Source organism: Armigeres subalbatus, chromosome 1 (genome assembly GCF_024139115.2).
Source record: "Armigeres subalbatus isolate Guangzhou_Male chromosome 1, GZ_Asu_2, whole genome shotgun sequence".
Taxonomy (NCBI): Eukaryota; Metazoa; Arthropoda; class Insecta; order Diptera; family Culicidae; genus Armigeres; species Armigeres subalbatus.
This window is the reverse complement of record NC_085139.1, coordinates 187,091,000-187,116,782: the sequence shown is the minus strand read 5'-3', so window position 1 is coordinate 187,116,782 and position 25,783 is coordinate 187,091,000. Positions and strand designations below refer to the sequence as shown.

The window sequence follows — 25,783 nt, the reverse complement described above, 5'->3', positions numbered from 1 at the left end:
TTGTGTTCTTTCGATCTTATCCTTATTTGTATTGTCGAGTCTAGTGTACTGGGTGGTACTAGGGACGTGAGTTCGAGTTCCACTGAAGAATAGTGTGGTTGCGCAGTTGTGTAAAACAAGTTGAAATGCATCATAAGAGTGTCGTAGCCTTACAAATCCTCACTCTGAAATCAGCGGAAAATTTGTCTTCAACTCCGAAAATTGGAAAGCGTGCTTACGCTCCAAGAAATGAACACTCAATGATCACCGTTTATTTTCATTCGAACAATCTAGAATTCCCTGTCAGCCTACTGAGATTGAATTTCAAATTTCTTCTCATTAGCTTCTTAGTGTGCTGGCATTTCAAATGCCTACTACGATTAAATTTCAAATACTTTGTCATTATTTTTTATTATTGTCATTTTAGAATAGTTTAGTTTATTTCATTATTTTTATCGTAAATCCAAAGTAACTAAAAATACGAATGTTTTTTTCCGACTCACTTTATTCTCCACAATATTCACCGTCTCTACTCTTTCACTGTTTTTTTCGATAAGCAAATTAGTTGGAGTTATTAATACGAAAACTAGAATTCTTTATTTCATGCTGACGCAGTTGTTTATATATTAAAAACAGCTGCGAATTTAAAATTTATAGCTCTAAAGCATTGACGCTGTCCTGAAACTGCTCAGATAATTCTGTTTGAAACCATTGATTTACTAAACTATTAACAAAACCAGTCTAGCCCAAATCCAATCCACATCCTTAACAAATCCAATCCAAATCCAAAACCAATTAAATTCAAAACAAATCCAATCCAAATCCAATTCAAATCTAATCCAAATCCAATCCAAATCCAATCCAAATCCAATCCAAATCCAAACCAAATCCAATCCAAATCCAATCCAAATCCAATCCAAATCCAATCCAAATCCAATCCAAATCCAATCCAATCCAATCCAAACCAAATCCAAACCAAATCCAAACCAATCCAAACCAATCCAAACCAATCCAAACCAATCCACATCCAATCCAAACCAATCCAAACCAATCCAAACCAATCCAAACCAACCAAATCCAATCCAAACCAATCCAAACCAACCAAACCAATCCAAACCAACCAAACCAATCCAAACCAATCCAAACCAATCCAAACCAATCCAAACCAATCCAAACCAATCCAAACCAACCAAACCAATCCAAACCAATCCAAACCAATCCAAATCCAATCCAAACCAATTCAAATCCAATCCAAATCCAATCCAAATCCAATCCAAATCCAATCCAATCCAAATCCAATCCAAATCCAATCCAAATCCAATCCAAATCTAATCCAAATCCAATCCAAATCCAATCCAAATCCAATCCAATCCAAATCCAATCCAAATTCAATCCAATCCAAATCCGATCCTAATCCAATCCAAATCCAATCCAAATTCAATCCAATCCAAATCCGATACAAATCTGATCCAAATCCAATCCAAATCTAATTGGAATCCAATCCAAAACCAATCCAAATCCAATCCAAATCTAATTGGAATCCAATCCAAATCCGATCGAAAATTAATCCATATCCAATCGAAATTCGATTTGAATCCAATCCAAATACGATCCAAATCCAATCCAAATCCGTTCCAAATCCAAATCCAATCCATATCCAATCCTTCATAATCGAATCATCGAGGGTTAACTCTAGATCGTGTCCGTAGATGGTTGCCATAATAAACATCAAAAGCTTTCTATTCGCACAGAAAAATATGTTTTACCCAAAATCAGATTTCCTTAAGAAGATTTGCCCGCAATATCAGCTATTCGTTAACATTCTAACCTCTGTACCACCATTCCATATAAAGCGGTTTGAAAATTGTACATGAATAAAAACTACTAATTCCGTGGTTTATAATGTAAACAAGCGCCTAGAGAACAACTTGACGTATATAATGTAAATTAGCGCCACCAGAACTCTTTTAATCCATTTTTCAATATCTTGAAATTGTTGAAATATCTTACCCAACAGGTAATTCCTTAAACACAATAACCGCCATACCGGTTCAACTCTGAACTAAACTGAATTCCATAACAATGCTTTTTACTTCTCAAACAACTTTGTAGAAAACAGAAATTCATTCAGATTTCAAGATGTCTAAGGTAATGTTTTAAGCACGAGCGCTGCATAGCAACTTTGTAGCAGACGTATGCTTCCTTATATTTCCTGATAACGTGATATCCAACCTAATATGTAATTCGTTGTACACTAGTACCACCCACTGGATGAAATCTAAACTTAACTGGTCTTTATCGAAATGGTTTTGACATCTTACACTAGGACACGGCAACTTTCTAAATCTTATGCTAAATCTAAATCAGGTAATTTCTTATGCATTAGCGCTGTATAGTGGTTGAATTCCAAGCTTAACTGACTTCCATCATAATGGTTTTCTCACCCATACATCTTTGCACAAGATGGCAATATCCCAAATCGTGACATCTTACCATACGGGTAATTACTTATACTCTTGCTTGCCTAGTGGTCGAATTCCGAATATAGTTGTACCTTCATCATGAAAAAAAATTCAACTTTCCTAACAGATGCAATGAGAATACAATTTAAGTTGATCATTAACATTCGCCACCGTGTAAGTTGTAGAATCACAGCAAACAGTAATCTGAATTTGTTGCGACCATCAACGCCTACTTTGTAATCCAACGATTATTTTTATTTGCCAGGCTGCTTAAAACGTCAAACCTAAGACCAATATTTTTCGAATGCACATACTTGCAAATTCGATAATTCCAAAGCATTGACCATATCTCGAATTACTTCTCATGTTCTTTTACCGAGGAAGTGATTTGGCTTACCTTTCCTTTTTTTTTATTTTTCTCTATGGCTTACCATTATTTTTTGCCATTTTGTCTTTCCATCTGAGGCTTATCTTTCTCTTTTGCCTATTATGGCTTATCTTCATTTTTTGCCATTTCGTTTCTTGTTTGAGGCTCACCATTCTCTTCTGCTGGTCAAATTTATGGCTTATCTATTTTTTTGCCATTTTGATTCTCTGAGGCTTATCATTTTCTTTTGCCTCATGTATTATGGCTTACCTTACTTTTTTGCCATTTTTTCGCATATCCATCTAGTCTAGTTTCTTACCTAGGAGGGAGCAACGACCGCGTCATTGTCGTAGCCTTACAAATCCTCACTCTGAAATCAGCGGAAAATTTGTCTTCAACTCCGAAAATTGGAAAGCGTGCTTACGCTCCAAGAAATGAACACTGAATGATCACCGTTTATTTTCATTCGAACAATCTAGAATTCCCTGTCAGCCTACTGAGATTGAATTTCAAATTTCTTCTCATTAGCTTCTTAGTGTGCTGGCATTTCAAATGCCTACTACGATTAAATTTCAAATACTTTATCATTATTTTTTATTATTGTCATTTTAGAATAGTTTAGTTTATTTCATTATTTTTATCGTAAATCCAAAGTAACTAAAAATACGAATGTTTTTTTCCGACTCACTTTATTCTCCACAAAGAGATTTCCTCATTTCGCTTTGGATTCTATCTCTGCTTCTGCTGCTTCGCAATGGTTGAGGTTTAACTGAGCTACTCGCTTGATCGAGCCTGGAGTGGCATTGCGCACCTCGACTTGAAAAGAGCAAACCATGCAAACTGTCGTACGAAAGAGCTGTCGAAAGGAGATGCGCAATGAGGCCCCTGTTTCGCGGCCGGACAGTCATGTCCAGCGAATGGGCGATTGTTGTCTACGCTAGGAGCGCAGATCAAACACCTCGGTGGGTCCTGACAGCTGTGGGCTTTGTGACCTGCAGATGCACACAAATTTGGCACAGCATACTACGATCAGAACCTTTACATTCATACGACTTGGGACCGAAACCGAAGCACTTAAGCAGACCTGAGGATGCTTGTTAATGCCCACTGAGCATACGGATCAACTTACCTACAGCTTGGCATGTTCCTTAAGGTCGGCAACTTGCACGAACCTCCCCCGGCGTGTTTCAGTAGCCTTCCTATTTAGGGGTTCTGACTTCGTCTTAGTTTCCTTCGGGGCCGCCACTTGGACGACCATACTTAGCTTCGGAATTGCACCGCTAATGGTCATGCGCTTTTGAAGTTCCGCAGTCTGGTTCTCCGCCAGCCGCTTTTCCTCAGTAAGGAGACGAATCTTCGATTCTGCCTTCAGTAGAGACTCCCACTCCATCTTTGCCCTTATGACTAGTGCGCAGAGGATCAGTACGGTCTGTTTGAAGTCCTTACTGTATTTACAGCGGTTATACAGGAAGGACATGATCACGTCCGAAATGTCCGTGATAACCTCCATTTTCTGGCCCCCGCTCTCCTAATGGTTGGTCATCACAGATTAAATAACCTTAGTTAGAGTATGGCCGGGAATTACCTAATCCATGGTTTCCCAAACTGTGGGTCCCGACCCCCAGGGGGGTCGCGAGCGGATTGTTGGTGGGTCGCGCAGAACAAATATTAATTGCAGCTCGAATGTCGAACCTTTTGATCATTTTTTTCAGGAACATTATTTCAAGTTCAAACCGCATTTTATTTTAAATATCCATCACTACGCTATTTTATTTAAACATCTATGCCTAAAAGCTGTCCCCTTAATGAAGTAAAATAAAAACGCTAACATTTTGACAAACAATACCATGTTCGTCATTTTTTGCATTTGTACATGTAAGGTAACGTGAATATTTTTTATGTGGAAGAAGCCGAAACAGATGACATTCTGATTCAATTTATGATTAATGCTACTTGGTAAAATGCATTTTTTCATAGGTGGGTCGCGAGACATATAGAATTTTGCTAGGTGGGTCGCATACCCAAAGGTTTGGGAAGCTCTGACCTAATCAATAAACGGAAAACCAAATCGACCACGTTCTAATCGACGGTAAATTCTTCTCCAACATCACGAACGTAAGCACCTACCGCAGTGCGAATACTGAATCCGACCACTACCTCGTTGTAGTATGTCTGCGCTCAAAACTCTCGACGGTTTACAACACGCGTCGGAGTCGTCGGCGTCTCTTGAAGATGACTGGAGAGATATTCGATCCGCCATTGGAAGCACCGAATAAGCATTTAGCAGTTTGCACAAATTCGTAGGTGGTACTAACTAGCCAAGACTATTGTATGAGAGTAGCAGCATTTTCATCCGTTACCACAGATATTGATTTGGGACTAATCACTATCTCTTAGATGGAAGCAATGCACTCTCCAATAGTCAAGATCTGTCCTGGCCACGTCCTTGCGAATGCTGAGGAAGGGGAAGAATGGTTAGTTGAACACCTACTTAAGAAAGATGCAGAGAACTCTACGACCTCTCATAGGTGCCAAGGGAGGTTTTGGGATTGTGTGGAAGGTTATAACAGTAGGAATCGTTTTGGTAGAACGTGAAAACACAGAAATAACCAAGATAGAAATACAAAGTAGGAAAGGGACGAGCCTGGAATTGAACCCACAACCTCCTACTTATAAGGCAGAAGCGGTAGCCTCTAGACCACCGAGCTCGTCGATCTGCCATTGGAAGCACCGCAACCGCTAAATTCATTTTGAGGTTAGAATTGTTATCAAACATATATTGATTGCGCTCGCATAAATTTGACAATTTGAATAGTTTTTTCTTTCTTTGAATTCTATTTTCGATGGGGTTTTCAATGAGTGAAAGCTCTTGAACAATCATTGGAGGCGGATAAAGCGCTTATATGACTACAAAAATAGTCCTATTCGGCTAAAAAATCTAGTTCATTTAGCTGAAATTGCTTGTTGGGGAATGTTCCTTTCAGCTATGTAAGTTTTCTTTTCACCTGCGCCTATTAGGGAGGCGCCATAAAATCAGTATGAAGAAAAACATATTTTTAAAACAGTTTATCTCTTATTGAAACAAATTTATGAGCCATGTTCAAGTCATGCAATAAACGTTAGAGACACTTAATTTTATGGCGCAATTTTTTTAGGAGTCATTTCTTTTTGTTCTATATAAAATTTTGTAACGTACTTCTAGTCAACGTGCTTGATTCGTATTTTTTTTTATTAATATGTATCTGAAATTCAATTACAGGTCGAATCAATCATATCATCTATTTTCTTTCACTATTGAATAATCCTGCAATTGAGACCATTCATGCATGTCACGCTTTGAAGAGGAAAAGGGGGAATGGAGTAGAGATTTTTTTTGTTTGTGCTCGCTACTCACTGCACTGCCCTGCACTGCAAAATAATAATTGAAAGTGAAATGTGCAACCTAGGAAAGTATAGGTGATTGACCAAAGTTTCACATGACATAACTCGATCTAGCGATCTCGAGATAGAACTCATTACTATTATATTATTCCGTTTATATCAAATGGCTGCTTCCATAAAAAATGTATAGAAACATTCCTAAGCTTAAGACATTACCGATACTGGAATAATTTCTATTTTCTGGTTTATTTTTTGTGAGTTTTTTTTGTCGTTTCTTCCGATCAATGGTACATTAGCGATTATTAACTAGGTTTTATGCAGTTTAATTTTTTTAAATTTTTTACGCTTTTCATATTTTTGCTTTTCCATCATTTCTAGAATATTAAATAGATAATGAACAACATGTGTGGACGTAGGTGTTTTTGATCTGCTATCAATTTCGATTTAATATGTGTAAGTTATCTAAGTTGTTTTGCGTAACCATTGTTTTATATTTGTGATGTAGCAGCAAATACTCTATTAATCGCACATTTTGTTATTAGTAAGTAGTTTTGTTCATTGTGATGCGAGTTTCATTTACTCTACATTATGTAGTGACTATTTTGTGGAACGTTGATCGATGCAATTAAACAAGAATTAATTATAAGTCGAATGATTTGGTTGCCGATTAAACGATAACATCATAATGAAGATGAAGTAGCTTTTTGTGAATACTTTTTCAGTAGTAGAATCTCAAGTTTCTTTAAATAAACGGAAGAAAATGCCAATTACATATACTACACGTTGGAGAACATGGTTCTCAAATATAATAACTTTACACGTAAAATGTATATCACGGCAAAATATCGCTACAAAAATATACACGAAAATAAATAACAATGAAAATCTCCAGATATGATTTTATTATTTTCTGATCAGCTTCTCCTAACTTATTGCCACTCCAAATAAGCAAAAATGATATAAGGAAAACCATCTGTTCCTGTAACATGTGATGTATTTTTTTTTTTGACATAAACCAACATAAACATGTGACCTTAACATCTACATAAACTTTTATGGTATTTTAGTTAAAAATACTAAACAGACCTACTAAATATACATAAGGTAAACAGCTAAACCTCTAATCTTACTTTTCCTCTGACGCAAAAAAATCTATGGATTCGTAGAAGCCTATTTTCCGATAGTGTACTAAAGTACTTTACCTGGCCATACTCATGGGGAAATAGGCTTTTGTAAATATCATAAACCGCTTAAGGCTTAAATAAGCATGATTCCCACATTAAACTGTAACGAGCGCCCTTACATCTTTTTGCACCACATAAAATTTGTGCTTCTTGCCGACTAATCCCCAAATGACGGCCACATTTTCTATGATCACATTGATCGGAATAGTGCACAGGGCCCCCAGAACACATGCGAGAAATTTCACCACCCCAAATCGGTACAGCGAAAATGATTTGATTACCCCGAAAACATACATGTAAATGTTGAAGCCGGCGATGAATGCACATAAAAAGTCCACTAAATTTGGGCATGGTATGGGATACAATCCGGCGAAGATCATATTCGAAGTGGAAAGTGGCATCGTCACCCAGGAGTAGACGCTGATTCCCAATAGGAGTTTGTTCCGCAGAGGAATGGTATGCGAGTGGACTACCAGTAGAATTCCTTGCAGCCAACGTTTCCTTTGCTGCAGGAAGTCCAAAAGCGTGAACGGGGATTTTTCGTACATCTCACCTTCGATGAAATTGAAAGTGTATCCTTTTGCGAAAGCGCGCATAGCGAAGAAACAATCCTCGGCTACCGAACCATCGATACCGTTGTCGAACGAGACTTCCTTCTCTGCGTGGACCTAAAACCAAAAAAAAAAACAATTGGGATTTGTTATTGCAAAAATATGAATGTGTTATTTTTTTTAAATTATTTTACTTAATATGCTTATCCATAAAGTAAAATTCTAGAAAATGCTATAACGGGTTGGATCGGATAAATACATTAAGCCTTTATAAGGCAGACGAATCTAAACAATAAATTAACAAAAAAACAACAATAGGACATAATGTTGACATGGCATTAAACTCAAATAAATGTTTGTTATACATTAAACAGTTCAGAAACATTGAAAAATTGGTGGCAATATAGTTGCCACTACCCGGCAAGCAGGACAACATTGGTGGCAATATAGTTGACACTGCCTTGCAAGCGGGAAAACAGGCAACTACAAAAATAAATAAGAGATTTTAAAAATTGGGTTTTACGTAAAACCAGTCAAATCAAGGTACGTTACATTTTTTAGTGAAGAGTCCTAGTCGGAAAACGCATTATTTTTTTTTTTTTTTCGAGAGTTGACCAGTTGTAGTCTTAATAGACTGGTATCTCGGCTGGGCTCTCCATGTGATACACAATACTAGCAGACGACTCAAGCTATGTTGCTCACTAGGTCACTGCGGCCTGGGTTTGTATTGTGATCATACCGATACATTATTCTTTCTATCTACAGTCTGTCAATTATAAACCGAACAAATAATGGAAGCTCAACATGTACATAGATGTTTTCTGAATAAGTAGTTAACATGTAAATTTAATTATTAGTTACTTGGAGCCGACATTCAATACCTAATAGTAGTCTATGTTGACAACGGGTGGTACTGTTACCATTTCCAAGTAACAATTTCGAATAAAGATGTAATGATATCATTCTGGTAAGGTAGTTTAAAAATAGATTAATTTAAGTACTATTGTAATAAATGGGCACATTGAAGAGCTTCCCTTATTTTAACACGGTTGAGTATCGGATGTTTGTCAATACGTCGTCGAGTTAATTGTATCCTATCAGTCACAGTAATGTCATATGTTAAAGTTTCAGTAGTCTAATAAAAATTTCTGTCCAGTTGTTCCGTAATTGCTTTTTTTCGGTCAAGTTCTATTCCCTTTTCTAATATTCAAACCTTTATTATTTATTAAAATAATGAGGTCTAAAATTCAGTTATTCAGATACAGGGTATACAATATTCAATATAATAGTGGATGAACGCATCATAAGGTCTATCCTCATTTCCGTAAGTGGTCAAGTTATTAGTCTTGTAGCAATAATAGCGGTACTAGTTATTCTCTATCTTGTGAGTGGTCTCAATTAACTATTCTAAACAGAACTCTGTCTCTTGTCTTTCTGTCCACCGATGGTCATGTATTTATTTTCGTTTTTTATTATTTATTTGATATCTTTAAATTTCAGTCATTTATTTTACTATCGGTCATTTATTTTATTATAAGGTAAAGGTCAGCGAATTTGTCTTAATACGAGAAACACTACGTCATGTCCCCTATATATCCGCTAATTTCTCTAACTAACCTAATAGAAGGAAGAGAGAAACAGTTTTTGCGTTGATCCATGCAGCTAGGGAGACTAAAATAAAAAGATTATCGAGAAGATATAATAGATACATTCACTATCTCCAATGCCAAACTAGTAAATCTACAAATTCTACTTTTCACTACTAAAATTTTACTTCAGCTATACGGGTACAAAATGAATTATTGTTAGCTACTACTAGAAGTATAAATAGATGTATGCTATTTGGATAAGCGTTTGTTTCAGGGTCTTGTTAGTATTAGAGTTATGTTAGTTAGACCCCTACTGAGCCCTGCCGGCACCTCCAAATTTACCAATAGGCAGTTGTTGTTAGATCGTGCGACACTAACCATTAGTTAACTTGGAGGCATGGTACCTCAAGTGTTTGGTATAACTGTTGACCTTATTTAAGTAAGATGTGATAAAAGTTTCTCGACGGAGCTTATTTTCAAACCATTACCATTAAAATAACGATATTCTTGTGAAGGAGATATAAAAAATGGAAAAATATCTTAATTTTTTTTAATTTAGTGTTGAACTTAACCTTTGTTTGAAAAAAGCAAAGCTTTTGCTCCCAAAAACACAATTTCGTCAAAATCCAAAAACCAAATATGCAGAAAGGCAAAGTTTTTTTCGCGCCATAATCTAACACAGGAGATTCAAAATAATTAATACCAACGGGAATAATATATTTTTGTCGTTTTTTTTATTATAAATGAAAATCCTTTTTCCACTCGAAACTTACGATCTGTCCGTAAAGAAACTGTTCTCAAATTGACATTCCATTTTTTATGGCTCAAATTCATCTGGGGTGTTACAATAAAGCCACTACATGGGAAATAATAAGTAGAGCTCTTGTTAATAAATAGAAAAAAACATGTAATTTGTTGGTGGCAATATAGTTACCACTGTCTTATAAAGGGTTAATCATTAATCTAGAATAGACTTGACAGTACAATTCACTGTTAAATTTAGTCATAACTCTCCCATATTCATATGTTATCCATATCGATATTTGATAGTTGGTAGGGGAAACTGGACACACGTGATCCCCGGGGACACATGATCCCCCTCTGTTTTCTCAAAAACTAATCACATATTTATACCAGTGATATGTGTAAACAGATCCGTTAGAAAGATAAATGAATTTGAGTAAAATTTGGTGTTAGTTCCTTCGTGTTTATGGGTTCTAGATAGGTTTTCATATTATAGCGTTCTCAATTCTTTTTTCAGCAAAGGGACAAAGTTTAATAACTTTGAAAATATTCAACCAAAACGTGTCAAATTCTTACTGGACGTAGTTTTTTTTATTGCAGATATGAATAAGCTCATTAAATTGATTATTGCTCATATCACATTGAATGGAGAAATAAACCAAGATAAATACTCAACATGGACACACTTGATCCCGCAAAGTTTGGACACACTTGATCCCGATATTGCCTATTTGAAGGCGTTTGTTGTAGTCCATTGCATTTGCATATTATTGTACTTACATGCAAATAATTGATCTGTTGTTATTCTTTTCTGGTTTAAAAGTTTAAATAGATTTATTTACTTACTTCAATTTTTCAAGCACACGCGTAATTTGAATTTGCCAATAGTTTTAACTCCTTACCTACAACAAAGTGTAGTTAAACATACTTAGCTTTGATTAGTTTTATTGAATACGAGTGAATTAATTAACATAATCTTCAATAAAAGATAAAATGAAGTTTAGAAATACTAAAGAAATCACCGGGTGTTATATTAGTACTGTTAGATCTACTGTTCAATTGTACCGTCAACTGGGGGGAAGATGATCATTGAGGTGAAGATGATCATTTGATGTGTCAGTCAAAAGTGCCAAAATTTTTTATGAAACGGTAGTCAACAATATTCTCCGTTCAAGTAATGTTACCGCTAGGTAGAAATCCGAGTTTTTCGATTATTAACATGAAAATGTATTTTGTGGAAGAAAGAGAGAGATAGTCATAAATGACGCTATTTTCGTTTCAAATATTGACTTCGTAGACTTCTTTACGTAGTAAATTCAACACTAATACAAATAACCTAGTGTATTTTAACTACTAGGTCATAATGATTTTAGTAGAGCTGTCTTGATCAACTTCACCCCAAACCAGATTACTCCAAAAATGTGTGATAGTTTAATTTATTTTAATAAATGCGAATGCATTTCAGAAAACTAAAGCTCTTGATTGATGCAACGTATAGCAGTACATGTTTTGAAAATATTTGTTTCGATTTAAAATGTAAACACACATTGTTATTGCATGTTTTGTCTTAAAAATGATCATCTTCCCCCCAGTTGACGGTACTTTCTTTTTTAAATAGGGTAAGTTTATTTAGAATCACTCTTTCCATTGTATCTTATCGCAAGTTTTCCTGTCTTTCTTCCCAAACAACTTTTAGGAATAGGCTTATCCAACCGCTTCTATTCAGTATTTGAAAAGAAATAGCATTTGTGTACTAATATACACATATTACAGAAAAAATATTATGTTGAAAGCATGTGTGACAGTACCATATTGATGTATGAGCCTGGTATAATCACGGTCGTGGTATTGGTAGTAGCGACCGCGGTGCATCACAGATCTTTTTTGTTGGTCTCAAAATAGGCACCCTGGGATATTTACCACTGGTCATAGATTTTAAGGCGCGGCTAATTTTTAAAACAGGATAATTAGATTTAGAAACAACAAAGATATTTTTAATATTTATGCATCGATCAACCAGTTTTGGTACCATTACTGTACCAAACACACAGAGAGATCCTCTTGGAAACATCATGATTGTCGTAATATGACCACTGTCTTTCAATAGTGTGAACACGATTAGCATTCTAACTTTGTTGATAAAGCAGACATTCTATGTGTCACTGTTACTCTATACGAGAGCCAAAATACTTGCCTTACTTAATACCAACAATATTTAATTTTTGCACGACTGTTTTTGCGTTTGACTATGAAGAATTGTTAGGATTTGAAAATAAACCAATTTGACCTTTCATCAGACTTGAAAGAACCGAAATATGTTCAGCTCATAAAGGGATCAATTCCTCCCGATATGGGGATCAAGTATCCCGTAAGTTTTGAAAATGACAAATTTTCTATCTTTTAGAAAAATCGATTTTTTGATAACTTTCATGTAGAAATAGTTTCTTCCAATATTGAGTAATTTGCACCTTTATAGACTCCTGAGCGCAAATTATTCGCTCAACCACGATCTCTCAGTTTACTTGAAACCACGCGCGTACTTTGATCAATTAACATTTCCCAGATTTGTTTTGATCATTATTCGAATTTTACTTGTCAAACCGGTTAGTTCTGTTTTCCAGTAACCATGCAAAATCAAATAAAAATATCTTTAAATAATTCGTACGTATCAATTAGTAAGTATTTTCAAACTTTGTTTGTATGATAAAAAAAGATAGTTTCTCAATGTTGCAGGTATATGAGGAAAAACATCTGCATCCGATGAATGGACATCGATGAGTTTTGTTTCGGCACAATTTGAAACCCCACCTTACCAGAATCAACAGATACGATACATTTTTCTCTGGAATTATAATCTATGGATGTATCAAGATAGGCCAAGATAAAGGATATGCAGATATATTCTATGAAGAAAAACCCCACCAGTTCTCAAAGCGGTCAGCAGTCTCTGGAGCTTAATGAAACTCCAATACGTGAGGGATACTTTTTGCATTATAATATTTTGAGAAATCAAGGTGAATCAATAAAATGATTGCTACACGATAGGGTTATCAATTGTATGTATTATTAGTGCACACAAAACTTCAAAGAAAGTAGGGATTTTTACTAGGGTTTGTTTTCTATGCAAAAGGTAGTCGGAAGAAAGTCATTTAGAGATATGTCCCAAAGGAATGTAGCGTTTAGCGATCTCTATAAATTAACAAGATTTAAAATTTGTTTGAACGTCGATCGGAATCAGATCCATATTGTCTATCCAGTGTATTTAGCGGAAAGAGCTGTCGAATACTCAACAATCTCCGTGAGTCGTGATTCTTATACGAAAGCGTTTCTACGCCAGCCATTATTACGTACAACGCATAATTGACACCGACCATGTAATAATTCGAGAAAATGGTACTGGTAATACCATTTCTGGAAATACCATTGGAATACTGAAATTCTCCACGTAGATATTGGTTTGTTTCATAGTGACAACTAGATTGAGCAAAAGTGAACTGTCATCAACGATTTTCTCAGTAGTCTAAAAATTCATGAGATGAGCAATAATGTTTTTGAATAGCTAATTAAATTGTTTATCAAGTCCATCTTAAATCGTATAAATTTAAGCATTTTACATCGAGATACATCGGAAACAAAAAGTGGGGATCATGTGTGTCCAGTTTCCCCTATGCTTGCGACGGCAGTTTATACCTTAAACACAGAGAAACAGACGTCTCACTCAACATATGTTCCATCGTACACTTTTTTAACGGTTTATTTAACTTTTTGTAAGTGGTCAATCGGCCACCGATGGCGCTTTCATCGATTCTGATTGTTTTTGACACTACCGCCATCTGGTTGCCGCTTGGCCACTCACCGGGATTTTAGCATTGGGTGACAATGTTTTCGTGACGATGATTTTGATTGCATTTTGTTCTAAGAGCACCTCCACGGGAGTCCTCATCGCTATTCTCATTATAGCTCTCCATCTCGAGTGCTATTTTAGGATAGCGCCCCATCTTTACACCGGTGGTTTCTATTTTAAGTATAGCGACTTCATAAACATATTGAGTTCTCACCGGGCGTTGCTAAAAGTAGCCTTCTTTTCCTTCAATGGCGTTACATTGTAGCTGGAACTTGACCTGCTTTTCGACTTGCTATTTTTTAAGCATTTTTTATGTATTTCTCCACGTGATTTTTTTTATATAAAATTTAAGTTCATCACTGAGACATTTCCTCAGTTAATGATTACAAGTTTTTCTATGCCAGTGTTAGGCAAGCACGATATCGTTTTCCAAACGAAAGCATCCTTGACTGGACCGAAAAAAGAACTAGTCATCTCCTGATTCTCAATCTACGCTTTTGCCCGCAAGGCTAACTGGAGACCCGACATAGTACCAAAGACTAATTAGTCTTTGATAGTACTTAAATAAATTACAAAACTCTTTTTTAAACCGTTATTCTTTCTGATTTTTTCCCTTCCAGGTTTTTCCCTCGACAATCGAATAAATTTCTCCTGAAGTTTCCACTAGCTTACCTACCAGCAATTACTCTTCACTTCCTGCAGGAACGCTTTAACATCTCCCGGGTGTTTTCTGGAAGAAATTTTTAAATAATTCTGAGGGAATTCTTGGAAGAACTCCTGCAGAACCTTATGGCAGTACTCTTGAGGGAACTTCTGCAAAGGTTTTTAAAAGAACCCAAACATTTCAGGAAGTTTTCCCGGGGAATTCTTTCAGGGATTCGTAGAAAAATTTTCAAAAAAAAAAACAGTCTGTATAAATAAACCAAAGAAAAGATAAACTTGCGGAACATTTTCTAGAGGAACTCTTGGGAGAACATAATGGAAATTGTTAAAGAATCTTTCTGAGTCATTCCTGGAAGGCATCCTCCTGTGGAAATAACTTGCAAAACAAAAACAATAGGATTTTCTTTCACAAAAATCCTTGGCGAGCACCGGTGCGCGCCTCGTTGTAGCTGGTTCATTAGTATAATTACTTTTACGCAAAATAAACATATCAACACTGGCAGAGTTGAACTGGGCCACGAGACCCACCAAATTTAATATTTTCTTTTCTATTTAATTACATACGCCAAAATTGCTCTGAAAACAAATTTTCCGCAAATGTTTATCAATACCAAAGTGACGTTTCACAAAATAGCAACCCTGTATAGAAATTTAGCAACCCAGTGTGGGGCGCTAAATTTGGAAACTCACGGCTAATTTTGAGTTGCGTTCTTATTTTACATTCCCGTTTAGATACTACCGGTGTAGAAGTGGGTCCCTATATGGGGCCCGGAAATAGCGATAGGGACCCAGATGGGGACTCCCGTGGAGGTGCTCTAAGTGAGACGTTAAATATAACAAAATACTTTCGCCTAATCAAAGAGAGCAAAATTGTAATACAATTCTCGCTTGGCTTAACTTTTCAAAAGAACCTAAGCATATTCTTTCATGAACTAATTTGAGTACCGTAATCCGGGGGAACATTGATCATTTTTTCAATTGTTTTGTAAATATTTCGTCCGTGAGTGAAATATTGTTTTTTTTATATATTTTCAAAACGAGTACTGCTACATTTAGAACGTATAGTTTATTGTCGAGTTTTTTGATTTTTCAATTCGGGGTAACTTTGATCAATCATTTATCTTTAGAGAAAACGTTTGCAAACGCCTTAACGTAGGCAATTATAGTTGGAATCTCTTACGCTGAGGCGATGTGCATCGATTGTTTCGAGAAAGGCATGTCCACCGCTAGTGGAATTATCTGGTTTTTCAACAATACATATCAAAATTTTGAAGCAAAAACTATGGACCAACCAAGAAAATAAGATTACTTATCACATAACTAGGTACGAGCTTATTTTTTTGTTATTATACCTACTTGTTTTGAGTGCTTTTTTGGCAGCTTGCTGTGAGTTCAAAAATTATTGTTGATTTTATTGTTCAAATTTTGGAGAAAAATAAATGCAAAATCATCCAAAAGTTATATTACTCAGCAGCAAATTTAGTCAAGATTAAGATACCTAACTCACAATAAGTACTTGTAGTAACGGAAAATAATAATTTAATAATTTCTTGAAAATGGTTAAACTGATCAATGTTACCCCGGTGATCAAAGTTCCCCCGGCTTACGGTACTGTAATCAAAAGCTATCATATTGACCTGCTGATTGCAGTACTCAAATTAATTCATAAAAAAATGTTACTTAGGTCCTTTTGAAAAGTTGTGTATTAACACAAAAAGGGTATCCATGAAATTTTTATGGGGAGTTTATGCTCACTTTCGACCAAATGTTCCTTCGACTAAACGTCCTTTGGACTAAACGTCATTTGATTAAATGTCTCTCGACGAAATCTCCCAAAGCCCTCGGTATAACTGTCCCGCCAACTGTTTTAATTATATTGTGGATCCGCGATGTTAACATTAGGCATATTGAACGTTAGGCATAAGTCTGTATAATATAATCTGCATAAGCAGGGTGTTGCGACTACGCGGATTTCGCGATTTTTGCGGATTTCTGGCCACTGGCTACGCCCATATTCACCGTAAATAGGGAGAGGATGGAAGCTAGAGGCCAGTGACTTTAAGTACCACGGAGTAGATATTGAGGATGATGTTCATTGAATTAACCAGAAGCTATGGCTATGGTTATCCATATTTAGTAACACAACAACAATTTGTTTATAATGTTGTGAAAACTCATATGTGAATATGTACGTTATGTGGAAGATATTGATTTGGAAAATGTATTGGAGGTAACCATTTTCCCTTCGATGGGACTCGAACCCATGACCCTACAGTACGGGGATTGGGTTCGAGTTCCATCGAAGGGAAAGTGGTTACCTCCAATACACAACACAACATTTCACAACATTGTGAATTAACGTCCAAGTCGGGTGGTTTAATCCCCGTTGTTTAATAGTTTTCTGTGAAACAGCAAAAGAATGATATAAAATGATCTTATTGATCCTAGACAGAGAAATTTTTGGACTCACAAAGCTTATACTGCCGCTAATCGCAAGTCGAGCACATCTGTATATGGGCTTCCATATACAGATGTGCTCGACTTGCGGTTAGCGGCAGTATAAGTCTTTAGTAGGACTATTTGTTTGAAAAATATAAAGTAATTGAAATAATGAAGATAGTTTCAAAATATGATTTGTCCAGTAAAACTACGGTTGAATAACAAATTTATATGAAGTTTTTGAGATTTTGAACTCGACGTGGCATTCCGAGGAAAATTTTAAAGCACCAATTAGACCATGGTCTCTTATTAGAAGTCCTTGTAAACTATAATTTCTAAATGGCAGGGTGGGTGACTTAAATGACAAATAATCTCGAGTTAAAAAAATCTTTCAAATCGAATTAGTTTTATGTTTTTTAGGATGTTTAAAGTCCGACCTACTCATTTTCCTCCACACTAGTTTTCACTGCATCTATTCTTTATTTTGGCACGGCAAATGCTGGGTAAAGCGTACCATTGGTACTTTGCGTACCTGAAGGAATAAAATAGACCCCATTTTGTGGTCCTTAGCCCTTTTACCCAGCAACTCCTATCCCTACCTCCTCGTAGCGCTAGCCGGGATACGAGCAACTTAAGGGAAGATCGGGTAACCAACCCCGGTGAGAACTATGGTGGTATGCTGACAGGGAAGGAGGATTTGCTGTATCTTCTTCCGGAGATACGGCTCAAAACAGCGTCTATTCCCCATGTTAGGGGCGGCTGATCATCGCCCGAGTGCCACCGAGGGACTCTAAACTAAACTGTGCACACCATGTTGTCTCGTGTCAGCATCGAGAAGGCAGCCCCTTCAACGCGATGTAGGTAGCGCAACTTTGTTAAAGTAGCCTACCGAAGATTCTACAGTTACCAAGAAAGGCAAAAGTAGAGCAAACGGATTGATTCAATGGCAACGAATAAACGACAACGAATAAACGACAACGATTGGAACGTCGGATCTTGGAACGTGAGAACTTTGAATGAACCCGTACGTGTTGAGCTCCTGGTAAGCTGCAGAAGGTCGGCGTGAGTGTGGCAGCAATCCAGGAAATACGGTGGTCCAGAACTGGAGAACGTGAATTCCGGGCGGTGGATCCCAAAGTGAACACTTCATTCAAGTACCACATCTACTATAGCGGCGGTGACAGAGCAGAACGAGGAGTTGGCTTCATGGTGATCAGGAAGCAGATGAAGCGTGTTATCCGGTGGAAGCCGATAAGCGCCCGCATTTGCGTGTTGAGAATGAAGGGCAAATTCTCCAACTATAGCCTGATCAGCATCTATGCCCCAACGAACGATAAGCCTGATGACGTGAATGATGAGTTCTATGAGAGCCTTGGAGAGTGCCCAACACACGATGTAAAGATTGTCATCGGAGATGCAAATGCGCAGATCGGAAGAGAAAGTTTCTTTCGCCCTGTCATTGGGTACGGAAAGCCTTTATTTCGCTACCAACGATAAAGGTCTGCGACTTGTAATTTTTGCTGCTGCTAGAATATAGATGTAAGGTCCTTCAGAGGTCCGAACATCGACTTGGATCACTATCTTGTAGTTGCAAAAATTCGGGCGCGACTTTCCAGCGTCACGAATTCACAAAACAAAAGAACGATGCGTTTCAATATCCAACGCTTGTCAGTTGAAGGAGTTGCTGAACAGTACCATCAGAAGCTGGACGAGCGGATAGGAGATGCCACCGGATCTGGCGACGTCAACAGATTGTGGGAAAATATCCACGAAGCTGTGACTACAACAGCGCAGGAAGTGTTAGACACTGCACAGCGACGCCAACGAAATGGTTGGTTTGATGAGGAGTGCCAGCGAGTGACGGACGAGAAAAATGTTGCTAGGAGTCGAATGCTAGTGGCTCGTACCCGTTCCAACAGAGAGCGGTACAGTGTAGCAAGGGCAGAAGAGAAACGAATCCACCGCAGAAAAAAATGCATCATGAAGAGAGTGTGATAGCTGAAGCGCAGGAGAACATTGATAGAAACGATATGCGGAGGTTTTACGCAACTGTCAATGGCGCGCGGCATAAGACTGCGCCAGTGCCCGCCATGTGCAATGACCGATAGGAGAATTTGCTGACAGACAAGACTTGATTTGTGACAAGATTTGTGGAACGGTGAAAATGAAGGTGTATTAAGGAGTGTACATAGTCGGCGACGGTCAAGCTGTGGAACCACGAACGCTGGATAAGGTTAAAAAATCTCTAAACGAGCTGAAAACAGTAAAGCTGCTGGGAAGGACGAGATCCCGATCGAGCTTCTCAAACACGGAAGTCAGCAGCTGCATCAATCAATCCACCACATTATCCAGAAAATATGGGAGGATGAAGAACTGCCGGCTGGTTGGATGGCCTCATATGCCCAATCTATAAGAAAGGGCACAGACTAGAGTGTACCAATTACAGAGGGATCACCCTTATGAACTCGGCGCACAAAATTCTGTCGCGTATCCTGTTTAACAGACTGAGACCGCCAGCGAATACCAGATATTTAGCCTGCGGATGATCCTTGATAAATTCCGGAAGTACAACTTGCAGACTCACCATCTGCTCATTGATTTCAAAGCAGCGTACAATTCATTGAAAAGAAATGAGCTGTGGCAAATAATGTCCGAAAATGGTTTTCCGGCGAAACTGATTAGACTGATACGTGCAACTCTGGATGGCTCGAAATCAAGTATTCGCATTGCAGACGAAGTGTCAACCTCGTTTGTGACCTTAGACCTTGAAGCAGGGTACCGTGCACGCACCTAACTTTGCGCAGCTCCTAACTTTGCGCATTTTGCGGTTATTTTTGATATAGAATGCGTTTAAATTGAATTTCGAAATATAATTACAACTAGTCAGCACAATATACATGTAATTATAACAGCGCATGCATTTTGCCGCTGTTAAAAGACAGATTTTTTATTTTAATAGTTGAAATTTGTACTGAAAACAGTGAAAATGATCAAAATGGCGTGTTCTTAGCACAATTGGACAAGTGACGGTCTACCCGAAAAATTGTATTTTTTGTAAATTTTTACATTCGGTGACATCTTATTACACATGGATCGAATAATTATAATATTGTTGAAGCCATCTAATGAGAATTTGGTTTGTTACATTTTTCGTTAAAATATATCATGCGCAATGTTAGGAACCGTTTTTTAATACAGTGTACCTAATTTTGCGCACAACTCGTATTTCTTCGATATTTTCAACATTTATGATATACCTCATCGGAAAAGGGTTTGAACAGAAAAGTACTTTTGTTAGCTGTGGTCAATGTACATAAATGAGGCTGTACATACACCAACAGACGTGAAAACATACTAAGTATGTCGAATCATGAGAAAATGATGCCGGGCATCCTCATTTTCTTAAATATGCTCATATATGCCTACAAATGGAATGAACATGATTTGTAATAGTAGTATTAGTTGAAAAAATAAAATTTGGTTGAAAATTCTATGATAGACGCTTGCTTCGTGTTAGAAATTTTCCAAGCTATGTGCGCAAAGTTAGGCATATAATAAGGGGTCTGCTTTGAAGTTCAATTTACTATTTATTACAAATTTTTGTACCAAATTTAGTTCTCGAACATTAATATGATAATAATACAACAGCATGGAAACTATTTCAGGCGGATAGCTACTTTTTGTAAGTTGTGCGAGTTGATTAAATTTTGAATTTCCTTAACTGCGCAAAGTATGGTGCGTGCACGGTAATACACTTTCGAATTTATTGTTCAACATTGCACTCAAGGGCGCTATTAGGAGATCTGGCGTGCAGAGGAACGGCACTATCATCACACGGTCGACCTTATTGGAATCGATCGCAGAGCAGTAGTGGAGGCTTTTGTCCCACTGAAGAGGGAGACGGCGAGGATAGGCTTAACTATTAACTATACTAAGAAAAAGTACATGGTATCAGGTAGAGATAGGGGAAGACCTAGTGGTGTTGATGCAGAGGTAGTGCTTGATGGTGATGTGTTTGAAGTTGTTGAAGAATTTGTTGACCTTGGAACGCTTGTGACATGTGACAATGACCCGAGCAGCACAAATCAAGCGAATTTGGTTGCAGCAACTTAATTGTGACTGAATCTGGTCATATATAAGTTGCTGTGATCTATGTGGAATATGTGTGCTGCTTGGAGACGTTTCCCGTGAAGTGAAAAGACGTATTGCTGCTGCGAATAGAACCTTTTACGGATTACGTAACCAGCTTAGGTCCCGCAACATGCAAACGGAAACGAAATTCGCTCTATACAAAGCTCTGATTCTACCAGTGGTCCTTTATGGACATGAAGCATGGACATTAAAAGAGGCGGACCGGAGAGCTTTCGGGGTTTTCGAGCGAAAAGTGCTGCGTACAATACTCGGAGGGAAACTAGAAAACGGTGTGTGGCGCAGACGCATGAATCATGAGCTGTATCAAGTATACAAAGAAGAAAATATTGTGAATCGTATAAAATACGGCAGACTTCAATGGGCTGGTCATTTAGTGCGAATGTCGGAAGAAAGAATAGTGAAAACAATATTCAACAGAGAACCAGATATGGCCGGCGACTTCGTGGAGGGCCACGAACACGGTGGCTGCACGCGGTGGAATCGGACATGGGGACCCTGATCGTTCGGGGAAACTGGAGGAACATCGCCCAAGACTGACGATTATGGAGCTCTACAATACGTCAGGCATAGGAGTATCGACGCTGTAGCCAACCAGGTATCTAGGTATCCTTCTCTATTGCACCACGTGAGACATAGTTTAAAGCAGTTTGCACTCTGTTGGCGATAATGTCATTGTATTTGCCGCGTACAATTATGACAATATCGTAAGCTAAACCAATAACTTCGAAGCCCTGGGCTATCAGGTATTTGAGAAAAGCATCTACTATTAAAGACCACAGTAGAGGTGATAATACCCCTCCTTGTGTGCACCCTTTGATTGCTCTAACACTAATGTGAGAGTTGCCGAGGTTAGGTGATATTTCTCTATTTGTTACAATTTCCTTAATCCAATCTACAATGCATTTATCGAAACCACGATTCGACATTGCCTTTTTTATGGAATTATGAGAAGTGTTGTCAAAAGCTTCCTCTATATCTAAGAAACCAGCAAAGGAAATTTCTATTGCTTTAAAAGATTTTTCTAATTTTGTAACAACTGCTTGTAATGCGGTTACTGATGATTTACCTTCCTGATAAGCAAATTGGCATTTGCTTAACGGTATTTGGGTTAAACATTATGACTCAATATGTTCATCTATTATTTTTTCCATTTCTTAGGATAATTCTTCGGGATTATCTCGGCTAATTCCTTGAAGTTTCCTCCGCGGCGCGCCGATACAAATATGTCGGCGTTGTAACGTTAACAACGATCGCGTGGCACAATGGAATCATTCTAGCGTTCAAAATAGGTTTGACACTGGACGAGGTATAGAAGGCTCTAACTGAGCTGAAAACAGTAAAGCTGCTGGGAAGGACGAGATTCCGGTCGAGCTTCTCAAATACGGAAGTAAGCAGCTGCATCAATCAATCCAACACATTATCCAAAAAATATGGGATGATGAAGAACTGCCTGCCGGCTAGTTGGATGGCCTCAAATGCCCAATCTATAAGAAAGGGTACAGACTAGAGTCTGCCAATTACAGGAACGGGAAAGAAATGATGACATGACATCTACCTTACAAGAGGACAGCGACGCCCACATAGATGTCAAGGAGTTAGAAGTTGATAGGGTTTTTTTTTAGGAATTATAACCATAAGCGAGTGATAATATAATGTGTTTCAAACGTTGGGAGTTATTTTTCTAAGAAAGTTAGAGTAATTTCGTTTCCTTTTCTCTGGGATGGGGCAAGATATTTGATCTGTGCCATGACTACTAAGCCTAGGTTCAAGTGCCATTACTGCGCTGAATTGTTTGAGTCACGTACATTATAAAATTAACTGAAATTCCCAACTTATTTCTGTTATTCAATGTGACTTTCATAGTAGGTGTCAATGAAAAATAATAACATTTCGATAACAAAACCAGTTACCTACTTCGCGTTCTAGTCTAAATGTTGAACAAGATGCAACAAAAAAGAACTGTCGTTTTGTAATATAGAAAGGCATGCTTGCTGCGACGGTACTAACGATCATCCTTAGGGTGTTAGCTCATCTTGCCCCGTCTTACACTATTAAACAAAAAGGATGATGCCTTTCAAAAAGACAGTACCTATGAATAAAGACATTTCAACCATTCAAATACTAATAATAAAACTTGTATACATACCTGAGTAACCACATAGCTACCCTTCCAGCTGAAGAATGGCTTATGGAACATTTTAAATTGTAACCGAAGCTTTCCCATATCGTCAGACACCCGAAAACTATCGGCTAACGTTGTGAGCCAATTCACCACATTCTCGTTGGCGTAGGTTATTAATCCTTGCCCAAATGGATGTTTTCCATCCAGGACAAAGTTGATGATTCCGCGGACACTGTTTTCCGTAAGTAGCGTTTCCTCGTCTAAATGCACCACCCAGTCGTTGTTGTTAAGTACGTTTACGCTATCCTCCAAGCAGTATTGCAATGCCCGTGACTTGAACAATGCACCGGTTTTCGTTTTGTAATCCTTGGGCACAACAATTTCCCGGGTCCGTCGATGCTTCGACAGATTCACGGGTTTATCGGTCACTACTTCGATGAGGAAATTTTCCAATCCTGTATCCAAACAGGTGTTCATGTTTCGCATGACGTTCGATTTGACTAGATCGGGATAGTCACCGCGGGTTACGACACGAATACAAATGAAGGGTGCCAACAGAGGCGACCCCTTCAGCACTACCTTTTCCGGGAAGGCATTGTAAAATACTAATCCAAAAAAGTTGAACAGCACCTGGGGCAACGTAAGGAATGTAAGCAATCGCAGCGTGTACAGCAAAATGGTCAGTATCGTGCCGTACTCTTCCCAGGGATCGATCGCCACAAAACTATTCTCGTTGATTTTTATTCCACCGGAAAACACTTCAAACACTATAAGCAACGTGATGAGCAACGTGCAGTGCAGCAGATGCTTCGAAATGGAATTCAGCATTTTCTGCTCTGCTGTTCTAACTGGTGATGTGTTTTCCTAAACGCGATTACACTTTTCGCGTTTTAAATCAATGAACACTTTTCTGATAATTTTTCTCACTCGCGGCAACGTAGTTGAAAAAATAAGATTATTCGGATGTGATGTGATTCACTGTAATGCTAATCCTTCACTTCATCATTTGATTGATTCACTTCACCAACAACTATGGTGATAGATTTCTTAGCGCTGATTTCAGGTTTCGGACGTAGTCCTAGTGGATGGCCTACGTTGCAAGCTCGATGAATTGCGGCGAGACATTGCGCCCGGTCGTTCTGCTGATGTTGATTCGCTTCGGTATCGTTTTGAAGGAATAGTGTGACTGTCTAATCGAGTGATACCCTGTGAAAAGAAAAATATTTCTTTTAAGTACTGTTTGAAATTTTTCAATTGGAAGTTACGTACTACAGATAATAATGATTACAGCTGATAAGTAATATCCACCTTATGATAGACGTGTATTGACATAATTCAAAGCTGATTCAAAGTACTAGTTGCTCAATTGAGTCGATTGTGATAAGATACTACTATCGTCAGCTTGTGAAATTTTTTTTTTTAATGCAATTGACCCAATCCATCTAGTGTTTCATTATTGTGCACATTGTTTTTTAAAGTTCAACAGCTAATATTTGTAAAAATTACAGTTTTCAATCATGGGGTTACAAGGTTACGGGGTGAGAATCAAGAGGGAAATGAAAATAATTTCTCTCTTCTCTTTGTATGCACTCAAGGTCAAAGAAATCTGACTTTAATTTATCATATCTATGGACAACAAAATATCCTTCCTTTTCCTCAGCATTCACAAGGACGTGGGCACTGGGCAGTATACAGATCTAGATTCTAGACTGCTGATGGCAGTGATGATACGCTCATACAATAGCCTAGGCCACTTACGAATTTGTGGGAATTGCTTAATGCTAACGCTAATGGATGTCACCTATTTAAGTGCATAGTTTAAACGAGTTTGCTGCCCCTACTTTTCAACTTATACCTACTAAGTTACTATTACTATTAGCATTTCCTCAAATTGAAAGCTTTTTTACGCCCGCCACTGTATGGCAAGTACAATGGATACACTATGCCCAGGGTTTCGAGAATGTTTCCCACCTGAAAACATCCTACACCGGACCGCGAATCGAACTCGCCATCTCCGGATGAGCTTAAGTACATTAACATTTTTTCCTGGTCATGGTACAAGTGGGCATAGCCTGAGAGGAAAAACCTGTCCGTGCAATGAACGCAAAATGAACTTTTGTTGGAGTGAAAACATGCACAGATTTGAACAATGTGACCACATAACAGTTACACTTCACAAACTTCATAGATCTGTGCAGGAATTCATCAAATTCACTCGCCTAAAGGATATGGATTTTGAGTTTGACACTCACTCGAACAAAAGTTCATTTTGTGTTCATTATATGACCCACTAAAATGTCAGAATT

The 25,783-nt window shown here is 37.7% G+C and overlaps 2 protein-coding genes across 2 annotated transcripts in view; both read right to left on the bottom strand.

Annotated features, from left to right (window-relative positions):
* The window catches only part of LOC134205616 (beta-1,4-mannosyltransferase egh), a 435,947-nt gene that overhangs the window by 166,868 nt on the left and 243,296 nt on the right, over nucleotides 1-25,783 (bottom strand). The window lies entirely within an intron of this gene.
* The window catches only part of LOC134205614 (beta-1,4-mannosyltransferase egh), a 29,853-nt gene continuing 10,080 nt past the window's right edge, over nucleotides 6,011-25,783 (bottom strand). The window contains exons 2-3 of the mRNA XM_062681024.1: nucleotides 23,502-24,683; nucleotides 6,011-8,041 (exon numbers count right to left, since the gene is read on the bottom strand). Of these exons, the coding sequence (XP_062537008.1) occupies nucleotides 7,469-8,041; nucleotides 23,502-24,305 (1,377 nt within the window). The 5' untranslated portion in view covers nucleotides 24,306-24,683 and the 3' untranslated portion in view covers nucleotides 6,011-7,468. The remainder of the gene's footprint in view (nucleotides 8,042-23,501; nucleotides 24,684-25,783) is intronic.